Source organism: Stegastes partitus, unplaced genomic scaffold (genome assembly GCF_000690725.1).
Source record: "Stegastes partitus isolate 25-593 unplaced genomic scaffold, Stegastes_partitus-1.0.2 Scaffold713, whole genome shotgun sequence".
Lineage (NCBI taxonomy): Eukaryota > Metazoa > Chordata > Actinopteri > Pomacentridae > Stegastes > Stegastes partitus.
This window is the reverse complement of record NW_007578444.1, coordinates 119240-146878: the sequence shown is the minus strand read 5'-3', so window position 1 is coordinate 146878 and position 27639 is coordinate 119240. Positions and strand designations below refer to the sequence as shown.

Below are 27639 nucleotides of genomic sequence, written 5' to 3'. Positions count from 1 at the left end.
TGACTATTGCAGTCAACAAACTACTGAAATACTCATTAAAAGGAGCAACAAAGCTGAGCTCGAAGAAACAATGTACAGCTGCCAGACTCAATTTGGCTCATTCTTTAAAGCCACAGAGCTACATGTACAAATAGATGACATGTGATATGCATGAAAGAGACAGAGAGCGTAGCACATATTTGCAAAGGTGTCTGTTTGCATGGCAGCTTCCTCATTGTGTGTGTGTGTGTGTGTGCCTCACCCATAAGCATCCTATTTGCCAGTGCAGATACCATCCCAGTTCCAGCAGCCAGCCAAGATGCATTTTTCTTTTCTACCCTTTCCTCCCCTTCTGTCCTCCTTCCATTTATTTTGATTTTGGAAAGTTAATGTTAACAGTTTTGTCAAGCGACTGTGCTCCAGGCAACACTGCTTAAGTACATCTTTTGCAATTTAAGTGACCTGCTTTCTGGCATGGGCTTTTTCCCATTACTGGGAATGACATTTCATTTAGGCTACATCATTCATCTTTCTCACACCAGAATCTGCCCCCCACCACCCCCCACTTCACCCACCCACCAACCATTCTGTCTCTCTCCTCTCTTTTTTTTTTATTTTCCTTTCTCTCTCTCACAGTATTTCTTTTTCTGTAGCCCTTCATTTCTTCCTCTATATTTAATCCCTGTTATTAAATGTTTCACTATTTATTTATTTTTTAAAATTTTTGCAGTCTTTTTCTCTCGATCTGTCTTTCTCCCTACTCAAATGTTGACCACATTTAACATCAGACAGTAAAATGGATAATATCACTCTCTTTTTAATGTCTTGGTGGCAGTTTTCAAAAATATGGTTGGATCAAATATACTTCCAGTTGCCAGTTTATTAGGTACAGCTAGCTAAAATGAATCTACTGTAATATAGACAGACTGTGTTCTTCATGAAGGGTCTAATGTTCCATTTTATTGAGATGTTGATTCAGCCGAATGAACATTTTGGTTTGGAGTGCTGGTAAACTTATTTGCATCATACAGAGATGTTCTGTTATTTGGCCCACCCTCACAAACCTAATGGAGAAGACAAAAGAAAAACATAAACACTTGTCAATACAAAACAGTCCACATACATCTTAAAACTCAAAATGATCATACAGTTGAATCTATCAAAGATGAAATTCAGAAATTGGTAACCTTGATTGCAGTCTAAGTCTACAACAGTCAGTCAGTGGTTGCTGCTTTGTCATCCTTAATCTTATTCCACCCTCCTGTACATAAGGAAAGGACCTTAGTGCTACTCAAAACCATCCCATTCGCCTATTCACCCACTAGTGGTAACAGATTGGGTGCAGTGACTTGCGGAGTGGCCAGGGATCTACCCACCAACCTTGGAATTAGCAAAAATCTTCTGTATCCAAGACATCTGGAGATGACAGAGTTGGGAGGTGATGTCGGATGTGTAGGGGAACAGAAATGGAGCCAGGACAGTCCTCTGCAGAGCCCCGGTGCTTCAAGACGCTGTGTCTGATACACAGTCTGGTAATTTCACATAGTCTGGTCTGTTGGTGTCATTCCACAGTGTACCTAAGCAGTAACTGTTGTATGATTCCAAAATGGAGAAGTCATGATAGTCCCAGGTGGTTTTGAGGTTGGAGAGGGATCTGAGGGGGAGGTAGATAACAGCATGCTGATGTGTGAAAGGCAAACTGCAGCAGATCTATTATAGAGGTCATCAGAGGATGCGGACATGCAAAACCAAACCTCTCTTTGTCTTTATCAGATGCAGTGATAAAGCTAATGGTCTGGAGTCATTAGATTCCTGAAGGTTGTGTAGCACAATATAGGATGTCCAAACTGCTACTCTCTCCAGATGCTGGAGATATGCTGGACCACCTCAGAAAGGTCTGCACAGGCCTAAGGGAAGCTTGAAGGCAGAAGCCAGAGATGCATGGTTAAAGCTTCCAGAGATGAAGAGGAGATCCTGGGGGTGTGTTGACGAGGTCACACACATGAACCTTGATCACAACAGCATGTGAGAACTCTAACTCTCGGGTTAGATAGTAAGGTCACATGGTAACAGCATAACAACACTTGTGACAAGGGTTACACAACCTATCACAGACACCACAGTCTATTTTCCTTTTCTCTTACCACTCTCCCTTACTTGCCCGTCTATCTGGAACAACTGGAAGCCATCCAAACTTACGGGTGAATCGGGAATGAGTCCATTCAACCATGTCTCCATAAAGCACACACACTATAGTTCCAGTACACACTCGTTCCTCGTCAGCGCAGCTAACTCATCCATTTTATTGAGGAAAGATCTTTCATTCCTATATTGATGGAAGGCAGAAAAGGCTTATATTGTTGAGCAGCACTCGATTTCTGCTCTTCATCCTCGTGCCCATCTTCCTCCTGGAGCCAGCCCTGTGCTCTGTTGCAGCAACAGCAGCTCCCACGTGTAAACAATGGAGGCAAGGCCACATGGCGCTCTAAAGACAAAAGACACAGTGTGACTGCTACTATGACCCACTTCTCAAAACTGTTCTGAATACGGCAGAACACACTGGCTGAGGCCGACATGATGTGCATTCAGAAAGGGTGTAAACAGTATGTACAGTACCAGTGAAAAGTTTGGACACGTGCTCCTTTACGGCTTTTTCCTTTTACTATGTTCAGCAGTGTAGAACAAACCTGAAGACGTCAAAGCCATGAAATCACGCATTTGGATTTATTTAACTTTTCACCCCCTTAAAGAGACACAGCAATTGGAACCAAAAAGGTCTCAAATTTGGACCCATCAAACCAATGTCTAGATTTCCACTGGTCTGATGTCTGCTCCTTGGGTTTCTTGGTCCAAACTTCTTTTCCTTGGTATCCCTCAGTAGTGGTGTCTTTGTAGCAGCTCCACCATGAAGGCTTGATTCACATTGTTTCCTCCCAACAGTAAATGTTGAGATGTGTCTGCTTCTTGAACTCTGGAAGCATAGATTTGGGATCTAATCTGAGCTGCTGATAGGTGTTGATTTCTGAGACTGTTAACTCTAATGAAGGCCTCTGCTGGACGATCCTCTACAGAACCAGTTTCATCAGTGTTTGATACTTTTTGAGAATTTTCCAAACTGACTGACGTTCATGTCTGAAAGTAAAAACTTTTGTCTCTCAGTACTTAGCGGAGTGGATCTTGCTATAATGGACCGATAACAGTATTTGCTGTATGACAACACTGCCTCAGCACAACACCACTGAGAGCTTTAAACACATTCAAAATGAAAGAAACTCTACAAATAAACTTTTATCAAGGCTCACCTGTTAACTGGAATCAGTTCCAGGTGATAACCTCATGAAGCTGGTTAACACATTAAGTGTATTGCTCATGGTAAAAACTCAACTACAAACGTCAAAGCATCCTTGTGGGTGGTTAGAACTATACTACAAGATAGTGGCACTCATGTTTGGTAAATGTCACACTGATTTCCTGCTCCTCACAGACTTCCAGAGGACCTTGTGTTATTGTTGGTCTTGACAGAGAAACCTGCAAATGTAGATGTAAAAACTAGCACTGTTCTCAGCTTCTCTTAATTGCAAATATACACCATATACTAATGTGGCATATGTTATAAATTCCTGAATGTGTGGCAGCCTTCTGAGAACAAACCACCCCATGCAGGAGTACCTTTAGAGGTGAGAAACAAGAACCCCATCTTACCTGACAGTCTGGACCGGAAAACAGAATATCTATGAGTAGTAAGGGACTTTCAAAAGACGACCTTCAACTGCAGGACGTTGGAACCAGTGCTAATGTGGGGTGAACATGAGACGCTCCAATAATCAGTCCTTCTAGCCTTTCTGTTTCTACTGCATTACAGGATCTGACAGCTTCAGTGGTGATGTTACCTCTGAATGCACTGGACTGTCAACTAACAGCAGTTACTGGACACTACTCCAGTTCTATAAACATGCTGGAAATAGAAAAATGGGAAATTTGTAATGTTTGTTTAGATAACAAAATCTACATTGTTAATGGAGATGGCACATAGATGACTGCTAGTGGACAAGGACATTGAGAGGGCTTTTCCAAGTTTAATACAGCAGCACTGAGGCCCACGCTGATGCTCAGAAGTATCTACCTTGGAGTTCAGACTTTTTTTTCCCCTCTTACCATTCTTGCAGGTGAAGCATTCAAAAAATTCAGGCTGTTCTAAAACTTCCCGCATATTCCAACAGTCTACAGTTGTGGCATGTGCTGTATACTGTTTATGTGTTTGTCTTTTTAAACTGCTGGTTTAATGGTGTGTATTCATTTCTACTTTGAGAGACGGATAGAAAAATACAGAAACAAAGGACCTTCCATGTTTAAAACACCCAGAGAGTTAACATAACTGTGTGTATGTGTAAATTTCATTTGTAGGAATGTTGCACTTATACAGCATCAAAACTTGCAATTACTCACAATGAAAAATTTGAATTTTCTTCATAAATGTTTCTTTTTCACTGTGCCTTTTTCCAGAGCTCCACTTGTAGCGGTCACCTGCTTGCTCTTTCTTGCTTGATCATCTGCCCTCCTCTGTTTGTTAGGCTTTGTACAGCCAGAGTATCTCTGAGAGTAAGCTGGTGTTTTAATGGGCTTTTAATGGCCCTCAGTCAGTACATACTACACAGCACTGAATCCTGGTTAACCTGGTTAAAGAAGTGATCTTTTGTGTTGAGTTTTTAGAGAGCAGCATAAAGAAAGAGTCCAGTCTAGTCACTGTATTTATGTATTTTTAAGTTTGATATTATGTGATGTCACAAATATCCACATCCACAAAACACTTTCAACTCCAAAGTTTCAGTTATCGTTACAACCGACTGAAGTAACTTTAATGTCTTTCTAGCAACATTTTACTGTACCTGCAGCAACATGCTGCTACTTCTGTCACACACCAGGAGAGACTTAGTTCACGCAACAAATCTGCTAGTATGTATATCGACATTTTCCTCAAAATGGATGTGCAGTCAGACTGTGGCTGTGTATTCTTACTGCTTAAAAGTACATCACTTTTTGTAGTTACTCAGTATTTGTTTTTCTTGATAGCCAAGTACTAATACCATACTATGGTGAAAATGTTCCCTGAAGGAAAACTATATCTGTATTATCAAGAACATGTACTATGTTAGTAAAACTATTTAGAAACATGTCTCTCATGATGGTATTAGATTAATATTACCTATGTATTAATATAAAAGCAGAATTTTACTGTAGTAACACCCTGAAATTCAAAGAATCAAACAAGACACAACCCTAGTCATCAGTCTGATAATCTGATGGCATTCTGTCACAACAGACATAAGTCACCTCACAGCTTTATTCAGACACACCCATGATATAGATACACGTATATACACTGTGATATTTGTCAAACACATGAGATTAAACAGTACATAAAGTAACAGACAATACATAATAGCAAAAGCTTACCAAGCTGTTCAAGAAATTAATAGCCACATTTAATAAAAATTCTGTCCATGCGTGATTTTATTTCAAGCTACTACTATACCAAGACTAAAGCAAAAATATTCCGACAGCTATGATGGAGCTCAGAACTCAGCCTGAGGACGGCTGCTATGTAGAAAATTTTAAATCTGTCTCCATGTCAGGGATAATTTACAGTTTTAAGAAATTAATGAAGTTACCTTTTTCTCTAACTTGTGTAAACTTGTGTAACTCTCCTTCATATGGATCCTGCTGCTGTCTGTTTCTTGAGGTACTTAAAAAAATAAGAAGGAAGACTGTTTAAAACCCAGATTGCTATCAGTCACGGTAAACCATCGCAGTAGAGTTTTGTTTTTATGGACGTTTTAGTTTAGATGTGAAACTATTAAGCAAAGGAAATGAGAAAGGTGTTTTGGTACACAAGCGTTTTCGCTCTCTGTGGTGATTTTTGGCCAATAATGTTGCTGCAATGTGGAAAAAGTCTTCGTTAAACCACTTTGCACAGCACAGATTTCCACATTGTTGAAACTGAGAGAGAAATGTTCTCATGTCATGTCATCATGTTTGTGTCATTATGACTTTTCATCTTTTCCTGACCACCTTCCAGTGTCTTCTGTGCAGTAATCTCGCCAACCTTGCGGTGTGTATTCACATTGCATTTGCTGGCTGTGGCAGCTTTACATTGTAAGGCTTTGATGTGCTCCAAGAAATGGATTCATTATCGTCCCATAGTTGATTCACATATTTGCTCAGCATCTATTATGTATCTGCTGGGAGGCTCATTGGATAAGCAGTGTGGAATTATGTAACACTCCCCAGTTTGATGAGTGCTGTATTGGATTACAGTATTCTGCACAAAGATGGGCCCCTTGTGTTTCCAGTACAGAGTGGATGTTGTTTTTTTTTTCCAACATGGCTGCTATATTTGCCTGGATAGATAACTGAATGTTACCCAGGCGACCGTGTGTCAGTATCACACAAGTTGTATTAGTAAAGATATGACAGAATGAGTTATTTCTGTGTGACAAAGAAACATGTACTGATGGCATTCAGCTATAATTCATTCCTGCGAGGGTGTGGTGAGCAAAGAGAGACCTGACAGAGCGCCAAAATAAGGTTTGCATACATATTCTTCTTTGCTCCATGCTTGACAGTCAGACTGTGCCTTCCCTATCGTTTTCAGCTTTTGCATTGTTCCACATGGCTGAGCTTCAACGATCATCCGATTGCTTTTACTCGGCCATAACTGCAGCAATCATAAAGCTATGACAGACAAATACTGGACTTTTGGAAGAGAGAAACGCTTCAGCTTTGCCGTACTCTCTGATATCCTTAAAGTCTGACTGGCTGCCATAAAACACATTCGACCCCAGAGAGGAATTATGACTTTATAAAATTGTAAAATAAAGAAAAAAAACAGAAAAGCAGTTTTTCAGTGTTGAAGGTGACCTCCAATCTTTCAACATTATGGCTCGGCAAATTAAAGTGTTGGTGTTATCAGATCAGGAGGAAGGCTAAGCGGATATGCACACCACATCAGGCTGGCTGAACATACGGAAGAGGTGAATGCCTATCACTGATTGATCTTGCTCCTAGATTACTCCATCTCATGTAATTCCCCGTCAGCATAATTCAGCCCACTAAATAGTCCCGTTAGCCTTTGAAATGAATGCAAATTCCCTGAGAGGAAGATGAGTGAAAAACATTTGTGCTGTGTACTGTAATAAGAAATGAGATTGCTTTTTTTTTTCTTTTTTTGACATACCTCAGGGCTGTGAACTGGGCCCACTAAGCTTTTTACCATTTCTAATGTCAGATAAGAGAAGTCCATTATGTCTCATGCAGAATGCTTATTACACTGAGCCACTGGCTTTGATGCCTGAAAAGCTGCAAAGGCTTATTTTTCCAGAGGTCATTATCGAATCACAGTGTGATCAGTATATCTGTCCTCTGTCTTTGAGGACTTCTAAAACATTTTGCTGTGTAATGCCAAATCTTAATAAGAGTTTCATGGCTAGATTTGAAGCAGCATTAGTCATTTGTATAAACACTTGAAAAAAAGAAAACAACCTAGGTTTAAATTTTTCCTGACAGCTGACCTTTTATGAGCAAAGGAAAGTACTGTTCTCACTGGGTGGAAGTACATGATGCAATACAAGTACAAAAATGGTGCAATGTGGCACATCCAGCAGATACAGAGCAATGTGAGCTTCATTTTAAAGTCATGTTTGTGGCCAAAATTCACTGTCTTTTTAGTTCTGTTTTTGTCTTCACCTGAGAAAAATATCCAGCTCTTTAGCTGCTAAATGACTCACCGACGTCCCTGATAGATTTTGTCTTGATACAGAAAAAAGTTGCTTGTTGCTTTTGACAATGAGGGCAAATTTTGGGGACTGAAAAATCCTCAAATGTCTCTGTAGACCTGCAGAATTCCTAATATTTGTATGTGGACTCATCACTATGAGTGACATTTCACTTTATACATTATTTATTCACATACAAATAGTGATTAATGCAGCTGTAACCACTAGGTGAAGAACAAAGGCAACCAGGCCCCCTACATACTGGACCTCATAACTTAAATGGGAAGTTGTACCATAATGAATAGCTGTTATTCTTTCACTGAAACAAGTATTTTTATAACCACCATCTACGCAGCAACACTGCAGTTTGTTTGTTTTGTTTCTTTTACTGTGCAGTTAACATTTATTGCATATAAGTAGTTTCAGGTAGGTTTCCAGATTTCAAATCTGCAAACATTATATATATATAATAAAAAAAAGAAGAAGGGGAAAAAAAGAAAACATGCTAATATGTTGAAAATATGCAGCATATTTCTCCATTCCTTTCAGGGATTGAAAACAAATGCCTTGTCTAATGCCTTTATGTTGTTGTCCCGTCGCTGGCAGTGTTTTCTTCTCATTCTAGTGAAAAGCTTTCCTCAGGGGGCTGGGATTTCTGCTCTCTCCTGAGTTTATTGGCTGCTTTCTGAAAGAGTTGCTTTTTTTCCTGTTGGAGGTGTGAGAGCACGGACATGGCTTCAGTGTGAACGAATCACGTGAATGTGCAAAGAATATTCTGTATAGATTTGCAGGTTAATATGTGTTTGTTATAGATTATTTGTGACTTTTTGATCATACTGAATGGTTGATTATCTATAAATGAGTTCAACTTGAAGGAAGCATTAAACTACCAGGAGTGATTGGGTAAGGAAGAAATGGTTAACCCTGTGATTAGAATATGTAATGACATAATGTGTATTGGCAGGGGAATGTGTTTGGATTTTAATCTTTAATTAGTTTTCAAATGAGCATTATAGCACTTCTGTACCTTTACAGTTTTATAGCTGTTTCTTCAAAATCCCGATGCATGCACACTCCATCAAATGTTGGAAATATGAGCTAGAGATTAAATGTAATCGAATTGGTTAAATGTCTATATTTGTATATGTTTCATCGCTGTCCTTTCAGTCCGTTTACGCTGTACCAGGGACATGAATAGAATCAGCAATGGTACTGACTACACTGGTGAGGTCATTTGACTTTCTATATTACGAGGACAATTGATAAAAGAATGTGCTATAAATAATAATAATAAAAAAAACTCCCAAAACACATTCAAATGAATAAGTTCAACAAATAACACACAGCAGTAAAAACTGCATTGAAGAATTCATTTCATTTTCTATTTGCTTTTCACACACACACAGAGACGCCCTGCTGCCCTGGTGTGTGTCGGGTTAGTAGACCGTGGTGTTAGCTCAGGCTGTCTGCATGCTCGAGGTTACGGAGCACTGTTTGGTGTGTGTGGTGGTAGAAAGCTGTGCTGTTTTGGCCTCAGCTCCTCTAGTATTGCTCTGCTGTGGGTGTGTGTCACGGTTAGTGAGGTAATACGGCGTGAACATGAGAACTGGAAGTAGGCAAGCCCGGGACCTGTTCCAAAGCTGCACTCACATAGAAACACACACACACTCTGTGTCCTTCTTGGAACTGTACCAAAGAGAAGACGGTCCGTTCCTGACTCTTATCTGCAAAATTTATTGCAAATAAAAAATATGAATTTATTGCAAGTAAATAAAGTGGACCTCTGGGTTTTTCTGCTTGTTGTAGGTCTTTGTGATGTATATTCCACGAGGTTGATGAATGCCTGGTTAACAGAAAGAATTCAACTATATATATATATGGCCTCTGCAAAAGTAAAAAACAAATAAAAAATTGTGATACACTTTTTTTTTGTTGTTGTTTGGTTTCAGTAATGGTGAACCAAAAATTGACACTTCAGCTCTATCCAAAATCCATCATATAAGTATACTTAATAAAGTGTCTCTGAGTGCAAACAGACACATGTTTGACAGAGAGATTTAAGATTTAATCGATTAGAGTTTTAATCTGTGTATATAGACAATATTACTCCTTATTTTCCAAAACACTTAGACCATTTTAAACTTTTTAACCTTGCTGACTTCATGTTTGGCAGAATAAAGCAGTCGTGTTTTTCTGCTGGTGCTCAAGTACTATTTCTGATCGCTAAAGTTTTGGGCTGTTTTCACATTGACATGGTGCAAACTAAGAGTAGGTAGAGGTGAGAAAAAGTCCCATTTAGAACCCAGGAAAGAGCCATCAACTGGCCTATGTTCAATATTGGTCTTTTTTCAAAGTCAAATTGCTGCCCAGCGCAGCATAACAGCTGCAGCAAACAGTTAAACCAGCTTTGTACAGTATTTCATGCTCTGGGTCTCTGCGCTGTCACAGGAACTGTGTGGAAGTAACTCACTATCTGAATCTTATTCACTGTCAGCCCTCTTCCCTGCCTTGCTGAGTGCACTGCACTCCAAGTGTTTTTATGTGTGTGTTTGCTCTGACACATGTCATATTGAGTATGCAGACTACGTGCCCTCAGGCTGGATGTGGCGGTACAGCCCACTGCCCACTGACACTGGCTCATGTTTGATTAGAAAAAACAAAAAGCAATCGTATGAGACATTGTGGTTTACCAAAAATAACGTCAAATATGATGAACATTTACTAATATACTCACTGTCATGTACACTCATTGTAAAGATTTTAACAGCACAAATTACAATTTTTTCCTCTTAAATTTAATTTTGTAAGTATTAGAGAAAATCAGCATTTAGAAGATTTGGTATTTGGTGTGAATATTGGGCAGAAGGAGGGTTGATCACCAAATCACCAAAATTACCACAATTACTAATCAACAATTACACTCGCAATTAGATTTCACATTTACAGACTTGTACACATGAAACATGAAGCTTAAAATGATGGCATTTCATCAAGATCACTTTATTCTATGAACCTCATTTTAAAATGAGCCAAAACCAAATTATTTGCTTTAACTGGATTTTGTAAAAAACTAAAAAACAAACAAAAAAACCCTAATAAATTTTGCAATCCTTGGTGCAACAGATAAGCCATAGAGGCTTGTCTTCAACCAGGAGTCATGTGACAAAAAAATCAAGCACTTTGTGGCTGAATTAGGTTGAATTGCAGGCTGTGCTAAAACCGAGCAGTTTAAAGAAAGTATGGAAACAAATTTTTAAAATGAAGGAGAAAAATATTTCTATTATGTAACTATTGTCCCATTTTGGGCCCTTGGACATATTTTATATATGATGAGTCACTGTTTTTTTTTTTCTTATTTTGTGATTTATGGATCACAATGATGTTATATAAAATATATGTATGAGTGCTCTTTACTTCTAGCCATGGCTGTGCGACAGGAGCAACTGCATTGGTTTTTAAAGGGTAAATGTGAAATTCATTAGCTAGTCGTGGGCTGCAAGGTGGCTCAGTGGTTAGCACTGTTGCCTCGCAGCAAGAAGGTAGCCAGTTCGCATCCTGGTGAGGACACTGGGATCTTTTCTGTGTGGAGTTTGCATGTTCTCCCCGTGCAGCGTGGGTTCTCTCCGGGTTCTCCGGCTTCCTCACACAGTCCATAAACATGTTGAGGTTAATTGGTGATTCTAAATTGTCTGTAGGTGTGAATGTGAGTGTGCTTGGTTGTCTGTCTCTAAGTGTGGCCCTGTGATGGACTGGTGACCTGTCCAGGGATAGGCTCCAGCCCCCCCTAGTGAGGATTAAGCGGTGTATAGATAATGGATGAATTGATTAGCTACTAGCTCTTCAGTCATCAACCACTGTATGAAGACTGTTCTGTTTACACTCACAGGCAGCATTCTGGTGCTGGTATGGGCACTGGCAATATTTTTTTCTGCTTGTGTAATTCTATATGTTGAGTAGGCTAAATGTGTAAAAATCCCTGATTTGTTGGACTGAACAGGCGGTCAGACAACTCCCTGCCACCAGCCACTGATTCCGCCTGGTTAACTGGGAACTCTAGCCAAAAATAACTAAATGGTCAAATATACTGCAAAAACTGCAGCAGATGTTTGGCTGCCAAATGAACAGTGCAGCTCCTCCAGACTGTGAGTGTGAGGGCTGCAGCTTTAGTGGTAAGGGGACAGTATACTCCCCGATTAAAGGTGCTTGTCAGACAGCGACCAGAAACCTCCTCCTCCCTTAATGTTCAGATGCTGGATTGCTGTGATCACAAACTGTATGAAAGTGACAAAGTGTGCTGGCTTTGAATGTCTCTCATGAATCCTACTTTATTTCACTTGTTGCCTGTTTCTGTAACTTTTCATGAGATCAACGATATGTTACAGTCCTACTGGAGAAACTGTCCACACCGAGAAAATGTGCACCATCATCCCTGTTAAACCACCTATATAATGCCTCTCCAGTCTGGCACAGCTGCTGTATAGACCACTATTTTTCTACTATTCCCTGACCCTTGTGCTCTCTCAAATGATTAGTTTGTCTCTCAGAGGATTTGAATTGTGACTGGTGGTTCAGGGTAAATCTTGGGAGTCAGGTTTAGGTTGCATGATGTCTAAGAAAACCAAAAAAAATATAGACATTTGTACTCGAATGTCATTCTTATATATTTATACAGTTTTGTTCTATTCCTTGTTTTGTTCTGATACTTTTCTGTTCTTTAAATTTAATTGCTTTCTATTGTGGTTGTTCACTTCTTTTGAGAACAGGGTCCAATTAACGTCCTTTGTTTTAAATTCACTTTTTTTTTTTTTTTTACATTTGCTGAATTTACAATGATGCAAACAAATCCATCTCCTTAGTGTTACTTGCGTCCTAGGTTACCATTTTTCCAGTGCGTTCCATTGCCGTTTCAGCTGTCGTCATCACAACACACCCCGCTTCATTTTCCTCTCATTATTCTGTCCTCAGTGAGGCCTCTGTGGACTGTATCAGTGGTTTCATCTAGTGTCAGAGCCTGCAGCCAAGGAGCAGTGACAGGGGCCCGTGCCCTCCAGACATTATCTTCATATTATCATGCAGAAGGGCTAAGTTTATTTGTTTTCATGTGTATGTGTGTGTGTGTTTTTGATAAAGGAGGTGGTTCCAGTGAGTGCTTGTAGACACAAATGAGGAGATAGTAGGGGACATGTGTGTCGGGGGGTATCTTGGCCTACTGAGGCTGACTGAAGCACATGGACCAAAGAAGTAAATTAGCCCAGTTGCAGAGTCCCAGAATCTTGGACCTTGTCCTTGCAGTAATTTTTCTGGGATTTTCAGTGTGTTCCAATGAAGAATTTTGGGAAACAGTGTGCTTTCAGTAGGTGCTGGTACCATCTCAGTCCACGGGTACAGTATGAGTCTGTCATAGTTAGCACGTGTAATGGATCGCATATGTTTGAGTACTCGCTGTAGTGCACTAGGGGTAGAGTTACACACATCATTATCACCTGAACATTTGTGCTGTGAATTGGGCTTATTGTACCACCTTTTTCATTATTGTTATGGCAGGTAACCACATATTGTGTAACAACATATTATTGTAAATGCTGAATAGCTCCCAGAGCCCCTGGCTGAGCTGATAAACTGTGCATGTGGACACTTGGCACTCCAAACTTCACAAGTAAACACAAACCCAGGCCAACACATAAGCTGACTGAGTGCCGCTTAGGACCCCTGGACCCACCAGAGGGCCCACAAAAAAGCATGAATCATTATTATTATTATTATTGTTATTATTATTATTATATGATGACTATACAGAGTTGCGTGGGGCCTTAAAAAACACGCCAGGGCTGCATTTCCCTTTTGTCAAAGTAGATGTCAGTGTTTACAAATGGGTTGAGAGGATGAAAAGAACTATTCTTCTGGTCACAAAAAGAGGAAAAAACACCACGAGCGTGAACCGTGGGAAAAGCAATTTGGTAAACTTTGTTCTCTCCATGTTTGATGCCAGCAGATAACAGTAATCTTAAGTTAATGTAGTAGCTTGCAGTGCATCTCTCTCTCTAGTCCGGTCATTCTCGCTCACCTCACTGGGCAGATCATCTCTTGGTCTGTCCGTGTCTTGCTTGCAGCCCCTCCCAAAGCTGTTCAGACTTTGTGTCTGGTTCAAGTGAGCATGAAATACAACTATTTATTATTTATTTTTAACACCAAGAGGTAATATGTTTTATAAAAAGAAAATAATTGTGCCACATCTTACCATAGTTTCACATGTGTGTGCCCAAAATGAAACACTTTCCAGGCGCCGTGGTAGCTCACCTGGTTGAGCTGGCGTCCCATGTACAGGGGCTGAAGTCCCCGACGCAGCGGTCGTGAGTTCGAGTCCCGCTCATGACCCTTTGCTGCATGTCCTTCCCCTATTCTTCTCCCCCACTTTCCTGTCTCTCTCTTCACTGTTCTATCAAATAAAGGCAAAAAGGCCAGAAAAAAAGAAGCACTTTCCAAAAGGGATCTCTGTGAGAACTAGTCCAGAAATGATATGGGTATAGTGGCATTACGATGAGCATTTCGTCTCTTAGTCAACGTTTAGTTCCAACTCTGGACTAATAAAGGATGGAGAGCAATGGATGGACATTAACTTTGCAAAACTGCATATTATAATATCTAATTAAATATTAGAAATATTATCAACATGTTCTTAGACCAACAGATGGAGCAAAGTATGTTTGAAAAGGTTGGATTGTAGTGGGGGCACTGAGGTGTCAGCTGCGACTGTGCTGCAGTGATTAATGGATCAGATGAGCGGGCCACTTATACTCCTTTTCCACCAAGCTGGTTCCAGTGCTAGTTCAGAGCCAGAGCATGACTTAGCAACAGTTCTTTGTGTTTCCTCCACCTAAGCGCCTCCCCCAGGTTCTCAAAACTGATGCTTAGCAAGCACCAACTCTTTGCTGGGCCAGGGCTAAGAACCGAGTACGTCAGGGGCTGGGTTATCATGACCAACGAGACCGGTGGAAACACAGAACCGGCATTTTTAAAACAACAGCCGAGCAGGTAGCTACATCTTTGACAACCTAAATAGGTAAATATGGATGCCAAATCCAAGCAGCAGTGGTCTGAGGAGCAGACCCAGTGCTTCCTGGCACTGTGGTGTGCAGCTGAAATCCAAAATAAATTGAAGGGAGCGTCTCGGACCAAGCCTGTGTTTGAAAAAATCCAGTGGGAGATGGCTGCAGCCACGTACAGGCGGAGCCTTGACCAACTCCTCAATAAACTCAAGAAACTGAAAAAAGACTACAGGGACTAGAAATGGCTACAGCTACGTATACAGTGACGTTCTTACGTTTTACAGTGAAGAAATGACATGGCTCTAACTTGGCTATTTGCCAATGGAAAAGCAAACAGGCTCTTAGGAGGAGATCTGAACCACCTGATCCTTGGCACTAGCACCAGCAACGAACTAACACCTGGTTCTTCTTGGTGGAAAAGGGATATTATTGTCACAAAAACTTTGCTCAGGGCTCCAGGGAGGTCAGGACCAGCTCTGAGTAGACGCCTGGAAAATCTGTATGTATGCATGAAGTGAAGACGGCCACTTATCCATCACAGATGAAGAACAAATAAACTGATACCAGTATTCTCAGTCCCTGCTACTGGTGTGCCAAAAGACTGCATCATTCTTCATACCTTACTTTGTATCATGCAGCACTGGGAAGGGGTTGATAAGAGGCTGTCATTATGATGCAGCAGTGTTGGTCCCCTGTGTCCTCCTCATACTCATTCTGCAGCTAGTGCAGGCTCCTGTCCACAAACCGAGGTGTCGTTGATCAGGACTCCACTCCCCAAAGTGTTCCTGATGGGCAAACCAGCACCCTGCATGGCAGCTCCGCTATCATCAGTGTCAGTGTGTGGTTAGTAAACTGTGCATCATTTTGCCTGTTAATGTAGAAAAGCACAATGTAAGAGCAGTCCATTTAGCATTTACCTGCAGTAATTTCCATCCATATATATAAATGTCCACACACACACACACACACACACACACAGGTACAGAGCTAATTTTCTCAAATGGTGCTTTGTTGGATGAATAGTGGGGGTTTATTGTGTACCGGTTTTGATGAACACCTCACCTGACTAAATTTGATCATTGATAAGGTGTGTTTTCATGGATTTGAGTGCATGTGTGTGTGTTGTGTACAGAGCAGATTACCGTGGTGGGCCCTGCTATCTTTATCGGCCAGATGCTCACTGTGACACGCCACTCACATGACAACTGAGAAAGAGAGGGAGCTGTTATCTCTTTCCCTCCAGATCCTGCACTCTCACCTCCCCCAGCCCTCCCTTCATCCTGTCTTGCCTCTTCCCATTACTTTCTTTTCTGTCTCCTGCTTTTTTTTCCCCCTCTCATGTTCAATAATGCACAGTTGCGTTACTATCGATCTGTAGATTTTTTTAAATTATCGTCTAAAGACTTAAACCTGTAATGATACTATGAAGACATATACGCAGTGTCATTGCGGGTTGTTGGAAAAGTGGGGCAGAGGATTTAAGTGCAGACTGAGATTAGTTAGACCGACAGGCAGGCTGGAAGTTAGTAGGTAGATCGGCAAACAAAACTAGAGGACCAACATAGGTCCGACTCGAGGCTCTGGGCAGCTGAGAGGCACAATGTCATCGGAAAACTAAACTTTCCCTCTGGGCCTTCCTGAAAGGTGGCTCTGGAGAAGAGGGTAGGTTCAGATAAGAGTGCTAACAGGTTCAGTGTTTGGCAGCTGGATGATTGACTGGAAGGATAACAAACTGAAAAGTAGTTGCAAGCAAAGCAGACCCAGTCTAATCATCTGCAGGGCAGACGGGGAGCTGGTTGGCCCAATGCTCACAGTCTGTAGGTGACTAGTCGATTCAGGATCGGAGAGAAGGCTGGTTGACTTATTATTCCATTTTGCAATGACCGTATTTTCTCATCGAACGAAAGGTTTCCTATTTGAAAAAGTCATATTAGGTGGTAGGAGGGGAGCATGGAGGCATACGTCAATGACTTTCATCCACAACATGAGGTCTGCATTCCATGTGGGACAATTGTCCTCAGACTTTTGCAATTTTCTCTCATTTTACTGTTAAATTTTAAAAATGTTTTCTTTGACACTTCCTTGATTAAGTTTCAGCACCAAAATTAGCGTTAGGAAAAATCTGAGTTAGGAAAATGTGGAAACAAATTTCTCCAAAACGTAAATGAGAGCCCCATTAGTTTGATAGGAGTGTAATTCTGTGGAGACGTGGTTGGGAGACGAGGGTTTGTGGCTGTCAGGCTGAACACTAGGATGGGCCTATGCTGGGCTCAGCTTGGGGGAAGTGAGAGAAAACAGGGATCCATGCAAACGCCTTCTTAGATTAGCAGTTTCAGTCATAAATTCATAAATTCGGCCTCATGCAGAACCTCCACGAGCCAGGGCCTTGATGAAATTGTCCCCTCCATCAATATTTATGCTGCCAGCTTGTGTTCGATGTTGTTGGTTCTTTAAATGATCGTGTGCAGTCTTCACAAGGCTCATCTCACCTTTTTGAGCTCATCCATGGGGACCCTGTGTCTGGTTCCATGCTGGCCAGGTTTAACTGTCACAGTTGTTTGGTGCACACACTCAAAGCTGTCAGTGTTGTGAACATGTGGAGACATTTTACCACTTTACAATATTTAGACGCTGTGTCACTTCTCATATTATATTTAGTCATTTACAATTTCGATGTGTATCTAGATCTGGATAAAAAAAGAAAAACCTCCTCACCACTTTAGCTCCATTTTTTTTTTTTTTTTTTACTAAATTAGTTTTCTTGCGCTCTCGTTTTGTTCCTCCTCCTCTCTTCATTCCTCCCTCTCTGCCATCCCTCCTGCTCGCGGAGGGAATAAAGAAACAGACAACAAAGGGGTGAAACGAAAGCATTGTTTCAAGAGGAAAATAGGGAATAGTGGGGAAAAAAAAGATCCTGGTGGGGTAAAATGAGCCAATCAAGGCGAGGCATGTGTGGCGTTACACATCAGTGACTCCCACTTTAATACTGCCTCCACCCCCAGCTGTTCAGTGCCCTTCTACACACACACACACACACACACACACATTCAAACAGAAACAGACAATACACACAATGGGCTTCATATATCATCCATTTTTTTTTAACACGCACCACCACCTATGCAGTATGAGTTTTTCCTACACACTCTGTTTGTCACACATACAGCACAGGTGATAAATATTTGATTTGTGTTAACATGTGAGATTAAATGCATCAACCTTGTGTGTGTCAAATCTGTGAATCTTGTGACTTAAGGAAAATCTGGCTCTAATGATACCAACTGAAAAAGAGTGGCCCTAGTTGTTTGGTTGAATGATCAATGATCTATGACAGCTTTGGTAGTTGTGTGAAGGTTTGTCACAAAGCGTGGTCACATGATTCTGTAAAAACCACACAGAGGACATGATGGATGGTTGAGCTTTCTCTAAACTGTCTTTCTCTTACATACAGTCCGAGATTAAACTGGACTAAATCTTGAACTTGACCTTATCTATTAACAATAATTGGATATCACTGACATGTTTGTCTGTTTTTGTTTATTTTATTTTTTTGTTTGTTTTAATCTGAGGACTTCATGGTGACGATGATGATGATGATGGTTGATGGTGACATTAAATGCTATATTCATCCAGCAACCGTCAAAAAATCTAATATTAAGATAATAACGCCTCTTGAATCTGACAGTGACATCTATTTATCTGGTCTCTTCAGCAACTTGGATGTTTACATGATGCAGCATTTTTTAAGAGTTTAGTGTTTCCTTAATGTCAGCATGGAAAAGCCAGTCTTCATATCAACAGCTGTACTGGATGTAATTATAAACCACATCATTTCGCGTAAGCTGGTAAACTGAAAATGAAATTAAAGCAAGATTGCTAAAAACTACCTCCATCCCAGAGTCTGAACAGAATATTTACAGCTCATCTTATACGCTTAAGGAGTGTCTAAACATTATCTTAATGCATAGAAACAGAGAAATCTTTTCTGCAAGTCAGCATGAGACAAGCAGCAAATGGCTCTTTAAATGGCAGAACAACAAATCTAGTGAATATTGGATTCTGGAATCTTTTAGAATTGTATCAAATTTCATCTTGTCTATAATGCAGCTACACACACGTTACAGAGTGATCCCTACATTTGCTTGCATATTTTCCTGCAAGGCCTCTGCAAAGTTGAAACATGCTGCCATGTTATGTGTAGTCCTTTACTGATGGTTGACTCATTGGTAGGTCCTGAACCAATCACATCTTTTTCAATGCCCTTCCAAAACACACTAAAGCTTCCCTTCTCGCAAACCTCTTCATGTCCCATCCTGACGGGCCTCCTTGAACAACCAAGGAATTCAAGGAGGCCCTGTTTCCTACGACTACAGACTTCCTGTGTCCTTACTGTAGGCTGGTCCACACACTCATTACAGTGCTGGAGGGCAAGGACAATTCCCACAGGCATGGAAGCCTGGCTCATGGCAATGTGTTTGTATTAATTGTTGTTATGTACTCTATGAAATTGGAAAATGGTTTGTAGAGGCCTAGGAAAGAATTGATGTTTTCAGACTGAGGGACTGGACTGCCTGAAGCCTCGGCATTATAAGGCAGGGTGTCATGTTGGGATCAGTTCATCAGCAGTCCACCAGTCAGCAGCTAACAGCTGTGATGTGCATCCACAGCAGCTGGCATCCACCTCCAACAGGAAGAGATGTGCAAAGTCACCAACACCTTTGGGATTTTCTTCTTTAATTGCTGTTTGAATGTCTTGTCTCTCAAATATTGGGTTTATTTCTGACTTTCATATGAAAGTTTTGTACTTAAAAAAAAAAAAAAAAAAAGAAGCAACATTTGTCCTTTTTCCTCTCCCCAAATACAATTTTAGATAAAGTTAATTGAATCAGGTATAGTTTATTATATTTGGCAGAGAAACCAAATGTAATTTTTAATTAAATTATTATTATTATTTTAAATGTCATTTGCACAGAATCTTCATTTAAAAAAATAATGCTTGTTTAACAAAAAGGTACGGGATCATTTTATGTTTTGATGATGCAGTGCTGTAGAAGCCAGACATGAGGACTGGGGCTGCCGTATTGTGGTGGAAGGAGAGGGGGAGGGGTAGATAGCGATGTGATTATTAGCCCTCCTTGGGGGCTTTTGTCTGGGCCCCATGAGAGAAAGAGGTTAACGCCACTTAGCCTAAGGAAGGCCTGTCGAGGCCTGTTGTGTGTGTGTGTGTGTGTGTGTGTGTGTGTGCCTCGCAGATGTGTGTGAGCGATGTGCTTCCCTGTTGTGATCCAAAATCACTTAATGTTTTTTTCAAACCATCACACCATAAATACATAAAATGTGACATTAAGGGATCAACAAAAAGGCTGAATAGACACAGCTCTAAATGCTATTCATCACAACAAATATGGAAAAGGCCTGAATCAGCCCATAGTGAGCTGCTCTCTACATATTTTACAAAACAGATTTTCCCATTTACACCTTTAAGTTAATCAAAATATAACAATAATTTTCCCAACTGTATGACAGAAATCCATTTTAAAATGTAATTTTTGTGGGGGACATTAGCTTTTTTTTTTTTTTTGGCTAATGCTGTGTTCATAGGTCGTATAAAGGTATGGGAAAATACACATACACACAAAGAACTCCTTGAAAAAACTTAACAAATCATGTATAATATTTAGACATGGTTAACTACCATTTCTTTGTTTTGGATCAATATCATTTTTTAAGGACATTCAAGTTATTTTGTGGTTACTTGCATAAGCTGTATATAAACGAGCTTATTCAGTTCATCTAAACATCTAATAAATGTTAAGTGGTTGAAAATCATGCAAATACTTTCATTGTGGTCATTCTGCAAACATCAAATTATATTTTAAAGTACATGTTATGCTTTAGTAAATGTAAGAGGCAGCCAGTTTACCTTTTTTGTGTGTATGTCTTTGAGAATTTAAGCTGGGTGGTTAGTGTATTGACAAAATAGCATTATAGCCATTAAATGTGTTTACAGGAAGTTCCTTATTAACAGATTCATCAGATTGATCTGAGCTTTGAGACATGTCAACAGTCGAGTTATATAATAGAATAAAATAGAATAGAATAGAATAGAATCATTTTTTACAGACATGAACATTTTCCAAAATAACAGACAATATATACATGTACTATAAAGTACTACATTATCGATGTGGTGTGAACAGAAGCCATAGCTACACCAAAAGCAGCAGTGCTGACAGAGGAGTGTTGCTTTGAGTACTGGTGAGATGAGGAAATATGATCTACAAAAGCTGGTTTGAAAAATCAGTCTGACTTTCAGTATGTTGGACACCCTCTTATATTTTTATTGTTAATAATTCAGTTTCTGTAATTATGTTCAGAACAATCCTCTTATTGAGACATTGCTTTATTTACAAGCCTGATTTATTCATCAAGAACCTCAAACCCCAGACGTGCTTCACACAAACACACGGTGAAAGAGCCTGTTGCTGTTCAGTTTTGTGTGGTGGCTGGCAGGCGTCTCATCATCCTGACTGAAGTGTCTTCTCATTAGGCCACAGTGTGCATGCGGTATTAGCCCTGCCACATCTCATTGTTGGAGATGTGCACTACTGCTTGGAGACAGTGTGTGGAATCACCACCTTACAACTGTCCTTCAGAAATGAGTTTAGTGTTGTGATTAATCTGGCCCTTGTGTCATCTGTCTCTCTCAAAACACAATTATGTCTTTGAGTTAAAGGACAAACTGTCCATCAGTGAAGCATGATTACAAATCAGAAAGAAATGGTGAGTGGCAGTGAAACAGGAGCTGCGGGGATCACATAGAAATGTGTTTATTACAAGAGAGATGAAGAAGAATGTGGCAGAGAGAAAGACAGAAAAAAGAATAACAGTGAGGAAAAAAGGGGAAGAGAAAGGCAGAACAAAAGAGCATTCTCATGGCACCGACTGAAATTTCAGAATTGAATTAGAAAGTGCCTCTGTGAACCTGCCAAGTTCATTCAGTGAGCAATAATTATAGCAAAGAAACAAAACAGGAAAAGATTATCCAATTCCAGATTATTAAAAACAAGCAAAACTAGCAAAAGCCAACCCTGCCTCCTAAAAGTGATATTCCTTTATACAACTCTTCAAATGTTTCACTCTTAGTTTTCTTTAAAAAAACTGTAAAATACAAGCAATGTTAAAAGGTGTTACCGGTACTATGGGAAAAAAAACTGTGGTGGTTCCACATTTTATTAATATTTTCATTATTTTTAACAGTTCAGATAAAATGATCAGTTTATTTTTGACACATTTTTAATTTAGGCATGTATATGAAAGTAATAACTGATGACATCACAATTTTAAACTCAGACATGAGTAGGTTTTCTGACAGAACACCAACATTTTTTTTCTTCAGTTTTTACAGCTTCTCGCTCTGATAACGAGTGAAATTTTAACAGTTTTTAAAGATAGCAAGCCTTTTAAAATCTGCCAGCACAGTTATGGATCAGAGGATTAAAGGCCTGGTTAGGGATAAGGTGAGATGAGATAAATTGTATTTTATATTAAGAAAAGGAAAGTTGGTGGTTTTGGCTAAATACAAAAAAATTGAATTCTTGTGTTTCAAGTCTGCACTGACTTTTCAACTAGTCCAGCCGTTCTGTTGTGTATCGGAGGAAAACGGTTTGTCTGGTTTCTTGAATCAGCAGTAAAAACAAATACATCACATCTGATTTTGCTTTCAACCAACTCTCATCGTCATCTTTTATTCCTTATTCTTTCTAATACATTCACAAACCCCCACCTCAGCCTCTCCCCCCCGACATTCTGCCGTAACCATGACGACCGTCAGCTGAGAAATGGCAACCGTGGCCCTTCATTAGGTATCAACACAGGCTCCGACAGCCCAGATAATAGCCAATAAGGAGGGGAGGAGTGTGTGTTTGGGGTGGGGGGGGTTTGAGGATGCGGCATTATGGTGGGCAGTAAATGAAAAGCCTGCAGGGACGAAGCCAACCTTGCTGGCTGTCATGCTTCAGAGAATTATGGCTCGGTGTGTGTGTGTGTGTGTGTGTGTGTGTGTGTGTGTGTGTGTGTAAGAGCGGATGGGGTCATATTTCATTTGTGCATATGTGGGAAGGTGCGCACATGTGAATGTACACACGGGTATGCATGGATGCCTCATGCACACACACACACACACACACACACACACACACACACACACACACACACATGAGAGGAAGGACTGGTTTAATTTGTCACAAATTAATAACACAAAATTAAATTGAATAAATACATTTTTAAAGTCCATAATTTGGCAAAAGGAAGTACTGAACAGAAAGAGCAAAAACACAACTACATTCAATGCTGAAAGTAATAACAACAACAACAATAACAGCAATAATAATAATAATAATAATAGACATAACAGGTTATACATACTTTAAAGTAGATTTTACAATTTCTAAGCAAGGAAAGCAAGATATTTTGCTGTGATGTTTCAAAAGTTATTCTGGCAGTGTATACGTGTATATAGATATGTATACAGAAATAAGAAATATACATCCCAACACGCCTCATCCATATTGTAGATCCATACAAACTATGTCTAGAGTATACACACTATGAGCTCATGCATGGCTTACATGGCAGTTTTGCAACAGTGCAGCAGTGGCAGTTATGAATCAGTGCCAGCTCTTTCTAAAGAGTGTCATACTTGTGATGTAGTGTAATGCAGATACTGGTGAGCCTGAAGAAGGCAGAAATGTGCAGGACAATTAGTGGGCTATTTCTTGCTGTCAGAGAGCTGCTAGGTTAGATTTCTAGCCCCTCTGAAGTCCTTAGTCCATAAAAATCCTGTAAATTATTGCATGAATTACTGTGAGCATTAGTAATGTGTACCATCAGTTAAATAACTGTTGTGCACGATGCATGCCATGAGTCTGAAGTAATGGAACCGTTTATGCTCCTTAAAGCACTGGTTCTGTGACCTTTACGTGTCTCCTTTCTAAACACTTGAACCTTTTCAACAACTTTCAGTAGCTAGTAATGAAAGTAAATCAGAGTTTACCTTCATGGGATTTTTCTACTGAGGAACTTCTTGTGGTTAGTTTAGTTCAAGTACAGTGTCTATCCATGTCTGTGAGCCATTAGCCTGTACTGGTCAGTCTGATGCATTACTTATGTGGGATTACCAAATCATGGTGTTAGTGTTGATGTATTTGCAGAAGAGACCAGACATGACCCCCCTCAAAAATGTCTGAACCGGTGACGTCCTGTATCAGTTGACACCAATCAGTTTATCAGTCCTCAGGCGTGTGTGTGTGTGTGTGTGTGTGTGTGTGTGTGTGTGTGTGCGTGAGTGCATCCACGTGTGTCAGAGAGAGAGAGGGTGTGAAGACGCCATTGTCCGAACAGCTCAGTCTCCACTCTGTGGACGCTATCAAAATGGCAGCAGCTCCTCCTTTTCTTTCTCGGAGCTAATGCCTCAGTGCTTCCATCCCCCTCCTGCCTCTCTGTGTTTCAGTTCCACACCGCTGTTTGGTGCAGACATCCCAACGCACCATTGGTCAAGCTACCAAACAAATGGAAATCCACCAGCATGCTGAAATTACTGATGGTTATCTCCACCCCTTCCCCCACCACCACCGCCGCCACCACCACCTGACTTACTCCCCTTCAGTCCCGTCTCTCCTGCCTCCTTCAGCCTTCCTGCACCAACAAGCCTCCCCTCAGATTAGTCTTTTCAGTGTAGAGGGATGAAGATTTATTTTTTTCCCTTTTCTTTATTCCTGCACATCCCTCTCATATTTATCTGTCATCCACATTCTGTGACCCATTATGTTGTTCACAGTTCAGAGATGCACGGCCCTTACTACAGAGGATAATACTAAATCACATACAGTGGGGCTGCACAATTCAGCAAAGACGTCATTGTTAAATGATATAGCTTCTGCAATCAACACTAAGGATATTGCGAAAAATTAAACATAATATCTGTGCAATTTTCCTTGATAGGCAAACAACCAGACTAATACAAAATCTAGTATATACTGGAAGACAATGTTGCAGTTAACCAGATATCACTGGAAGGTAGCAAGTGAAGCCTTTCCAGACACACCTCTCCACAGCAGTGCTTTCTGTTTCCTCCTGGGGGATCTCAATGCATTCTTAGGCCAGATGAGATATGGAGTCTCTCCAGTAGGCGTTCTTAATGGATTCCAAGTATATTCTACAAATATTATGATATACTGCAATTATCATGGAGGATATCGCGATAAAATAAAAGGTATTATTTCATGAGCCTGCTTGCTTGCCTATCAAGGTTTAGAATGCAGTAGACATTCTAAACAGATTCCCAAAACTACTTTAGCTGACTCCAGAGCTCATGACGATAGATTTGAAAACTGGAATCTCACTTCACTCTCAGCTGCAAACCACCCCAGAGAACACTAAAGGTTGCAGTGTGATGAAGCCAACAGAACCATGTCATCTGCATAAAGCAGTGACACAATCCTGAGGTTTCCAAATTGGACCTCTTCACTCAAGCTGCACTTTGAGATTCTGTCCATGAATGTCATGAACAGGATCAAAGAGACATAAATGACCACAGGACCACTCAGAGGACACGCAAACTGTATGACTGAACTCCTATGACGCCCCTCAGCAGCTCTGCAATGGTAAAGAGCTGCTCCATTGTTCCACACCATGATGGAGCCCTGTTTTTAGCACCCTGGAGCAAACTTTCCAAGGCAGGCTGAGTAGTGTGATACCTGAATAATTAGGAACATACTCTCCAGTCCCCCTTTTAAGAACGGGAACCACTACCCTGACCTGCCGCTCCACAGGCACCGTCCCCTTGTCCACATGACACTGAAGAGGCTTGTCAGCTGAGACAGTCCAATACTGTTCAGAGCCTTCAGTATCTAATGCTAAATCTTGTCCACACCTGGTGCCGTGCCAAAGGGGACTTCCTTGACTATCACAGCGACCTCTACCTCGTACAAGGGCAAGGCTTCCCCCGAGCCTTTAGACTCTGCCTCCTTAGCAGACGATCTAATATCCACAGTCTGTGTCAGCAGTTCTCCCCCTGGCTGGATGCAGCCAGGGCCCGGCCTTCCCTTCCTGAGGAGTTGAATGGTTTGCTAGAACCTCTTTAGGCCAATCAAATGTCCTTCTCTTTAGCCTCTCTGAACTCATGGATACGTTTCCAATTTTTACTTAATATTCTCAGGTTTTATTCATATCATGAGACTAAACATCTAAAATGTGTATCTATTCGTGTATGTAAGGCACCACGATCTACCTTCACATGTTTCATTTGGTGCCTGCAGTAATCTTTTTATCTCGTAGTTTTGTAGTTCCCTTTTTGTTTTGTTTTTTTGTTTTTTTTTTTGCCTTCAGAGCACCAGAGGCCATCATGTAGTAGGTATGAGATCATAATGCACTCACTGGGGCACATAATCATTTCTTTGGTGTGTGTCCTCACGTGTATTGCTGTCTCTGAGAGACAAAAATAGAGATTTGCTTGAGCTTTCATTTCATGCAATTTATATGCAAATATAGTACTAGTATAGCCTATATCATTTAAGTTTTTTCTTTTACAATGATGTCCCAGATGTATGAGACCAATATGGAGATACTTCTGTTTTGCATTCATTTCAAATTTAATACAAAATATTTAATTCCAAACGATAATATCAGCATAACAATGTGAATGAAAAGTTGAAAGTCTAGTCTAAGAGCAAGACATTTAGCATAGTGACAAATCTCTGTCTATGTGTCTTCACAGGAGGCTTTGAGGTACAGCGTTGAGTGTAGGTCACCTGCTCAGAATCTGATACACAACTATTGTTGTTAGACACACAAAACTTACAAAGGTGGACTTAAAGCCTAAAACTTTGGGTCACAGTTTTGCATGTACAGCGCATGCTGTAGACAGCTGAATTGATTCAAATCACAGCTGTCTGAAAAATGTCTTCATGTTAACACAGCCAACCCCAAGCATTTGTTTACCCTCCTGAGTTTTATAGATGCTCCTGGACAGCTTTCTTTTGACAGGACTTCTGTTGATTGGAGTCCTGTCCTTTACTTACCTAATTCTATGTTTAATTAAAATCCTAATGGCTCCTTCATACATCGACTTTATTGATCTTCGTGCTTACTTATGTTTTGTCATATCCTGTTTTTGATACAACTAATCAAGTTGTTTTTGACCTTAGTCTTGCCATGATTTAAAACTCTGAAAGCCTGACAATAACTCTTCGACTTTGACATTTTCATGTTTCATGCCATGTCTCCCACAATCACAATGCTACTAAGCGAACAATGTTCTGCTGGAAACTGGTGGCATTGCCATATTTCAGTGGTTAATTTACTTGAACAAGCTTCTGATGAGTTGATCAAATCCACTTGAATGTGACCTTTTGCACAACAGAGATCATACTATCATAATCACAAATGTTTAAATCTGATTATGATTATGAGACATAGAGCACATTTTGAAATATTTGGTAATAATGTTAGAAATTGTTTGTGTTTTTAAATGTTTTTATATTTTTAGATGTTTTCCAGGTTACCATGAAAAAACAACAGATTTTTAAAGTGGTCTTCTGGATATATACACAGCTGTGAACAAAACTTTACATACAAGACTATGAAGACTATATATATCATGATAGTTTTGAGTTTGCTATGATGGAATAATTGAAACGCATTCATCTTGGTCACAAACAACAATCATGTATACTTGGAACTATTTCAAAGTAGCTACAGTTTAAAAAATTACTGCGCAAATAATTGTTTGTAAGTGCACTGCTCAAAAAAATAAAGGGACCACCTAAACAACACAATAACTC

General features: G+C 40.2%; 1 protein-coding gene across 2 annotated transcripts in view; it reads left to right on the top strand.

Moving 5' to 3' along the window:
• The window catches only part of nrxn3a (neurexin 3a), a 177530-nt gene that overhangs the window by 32522 nt on the left and 117369 nt on the right, over positions 1-27639 (top strand). The window contains exons 3-4 of one of the 2 annotated variants that reach the window (XM_008291066.1): positions 21372-21397; positions 22705-22720. The exons of the other annotated variant lie outside the window; for it this stretch is intronic. Coding sequence (XP_008289288.1) covers positions 21372-21397; positions 22705-22720 — 42 coding nt within the window. The remainder of the gene's footprint in view (positions 1-21371; positions 21398-22704; positions 22721-27639) is intronic. 2 annotated transcript variants of the gene reach the window in all.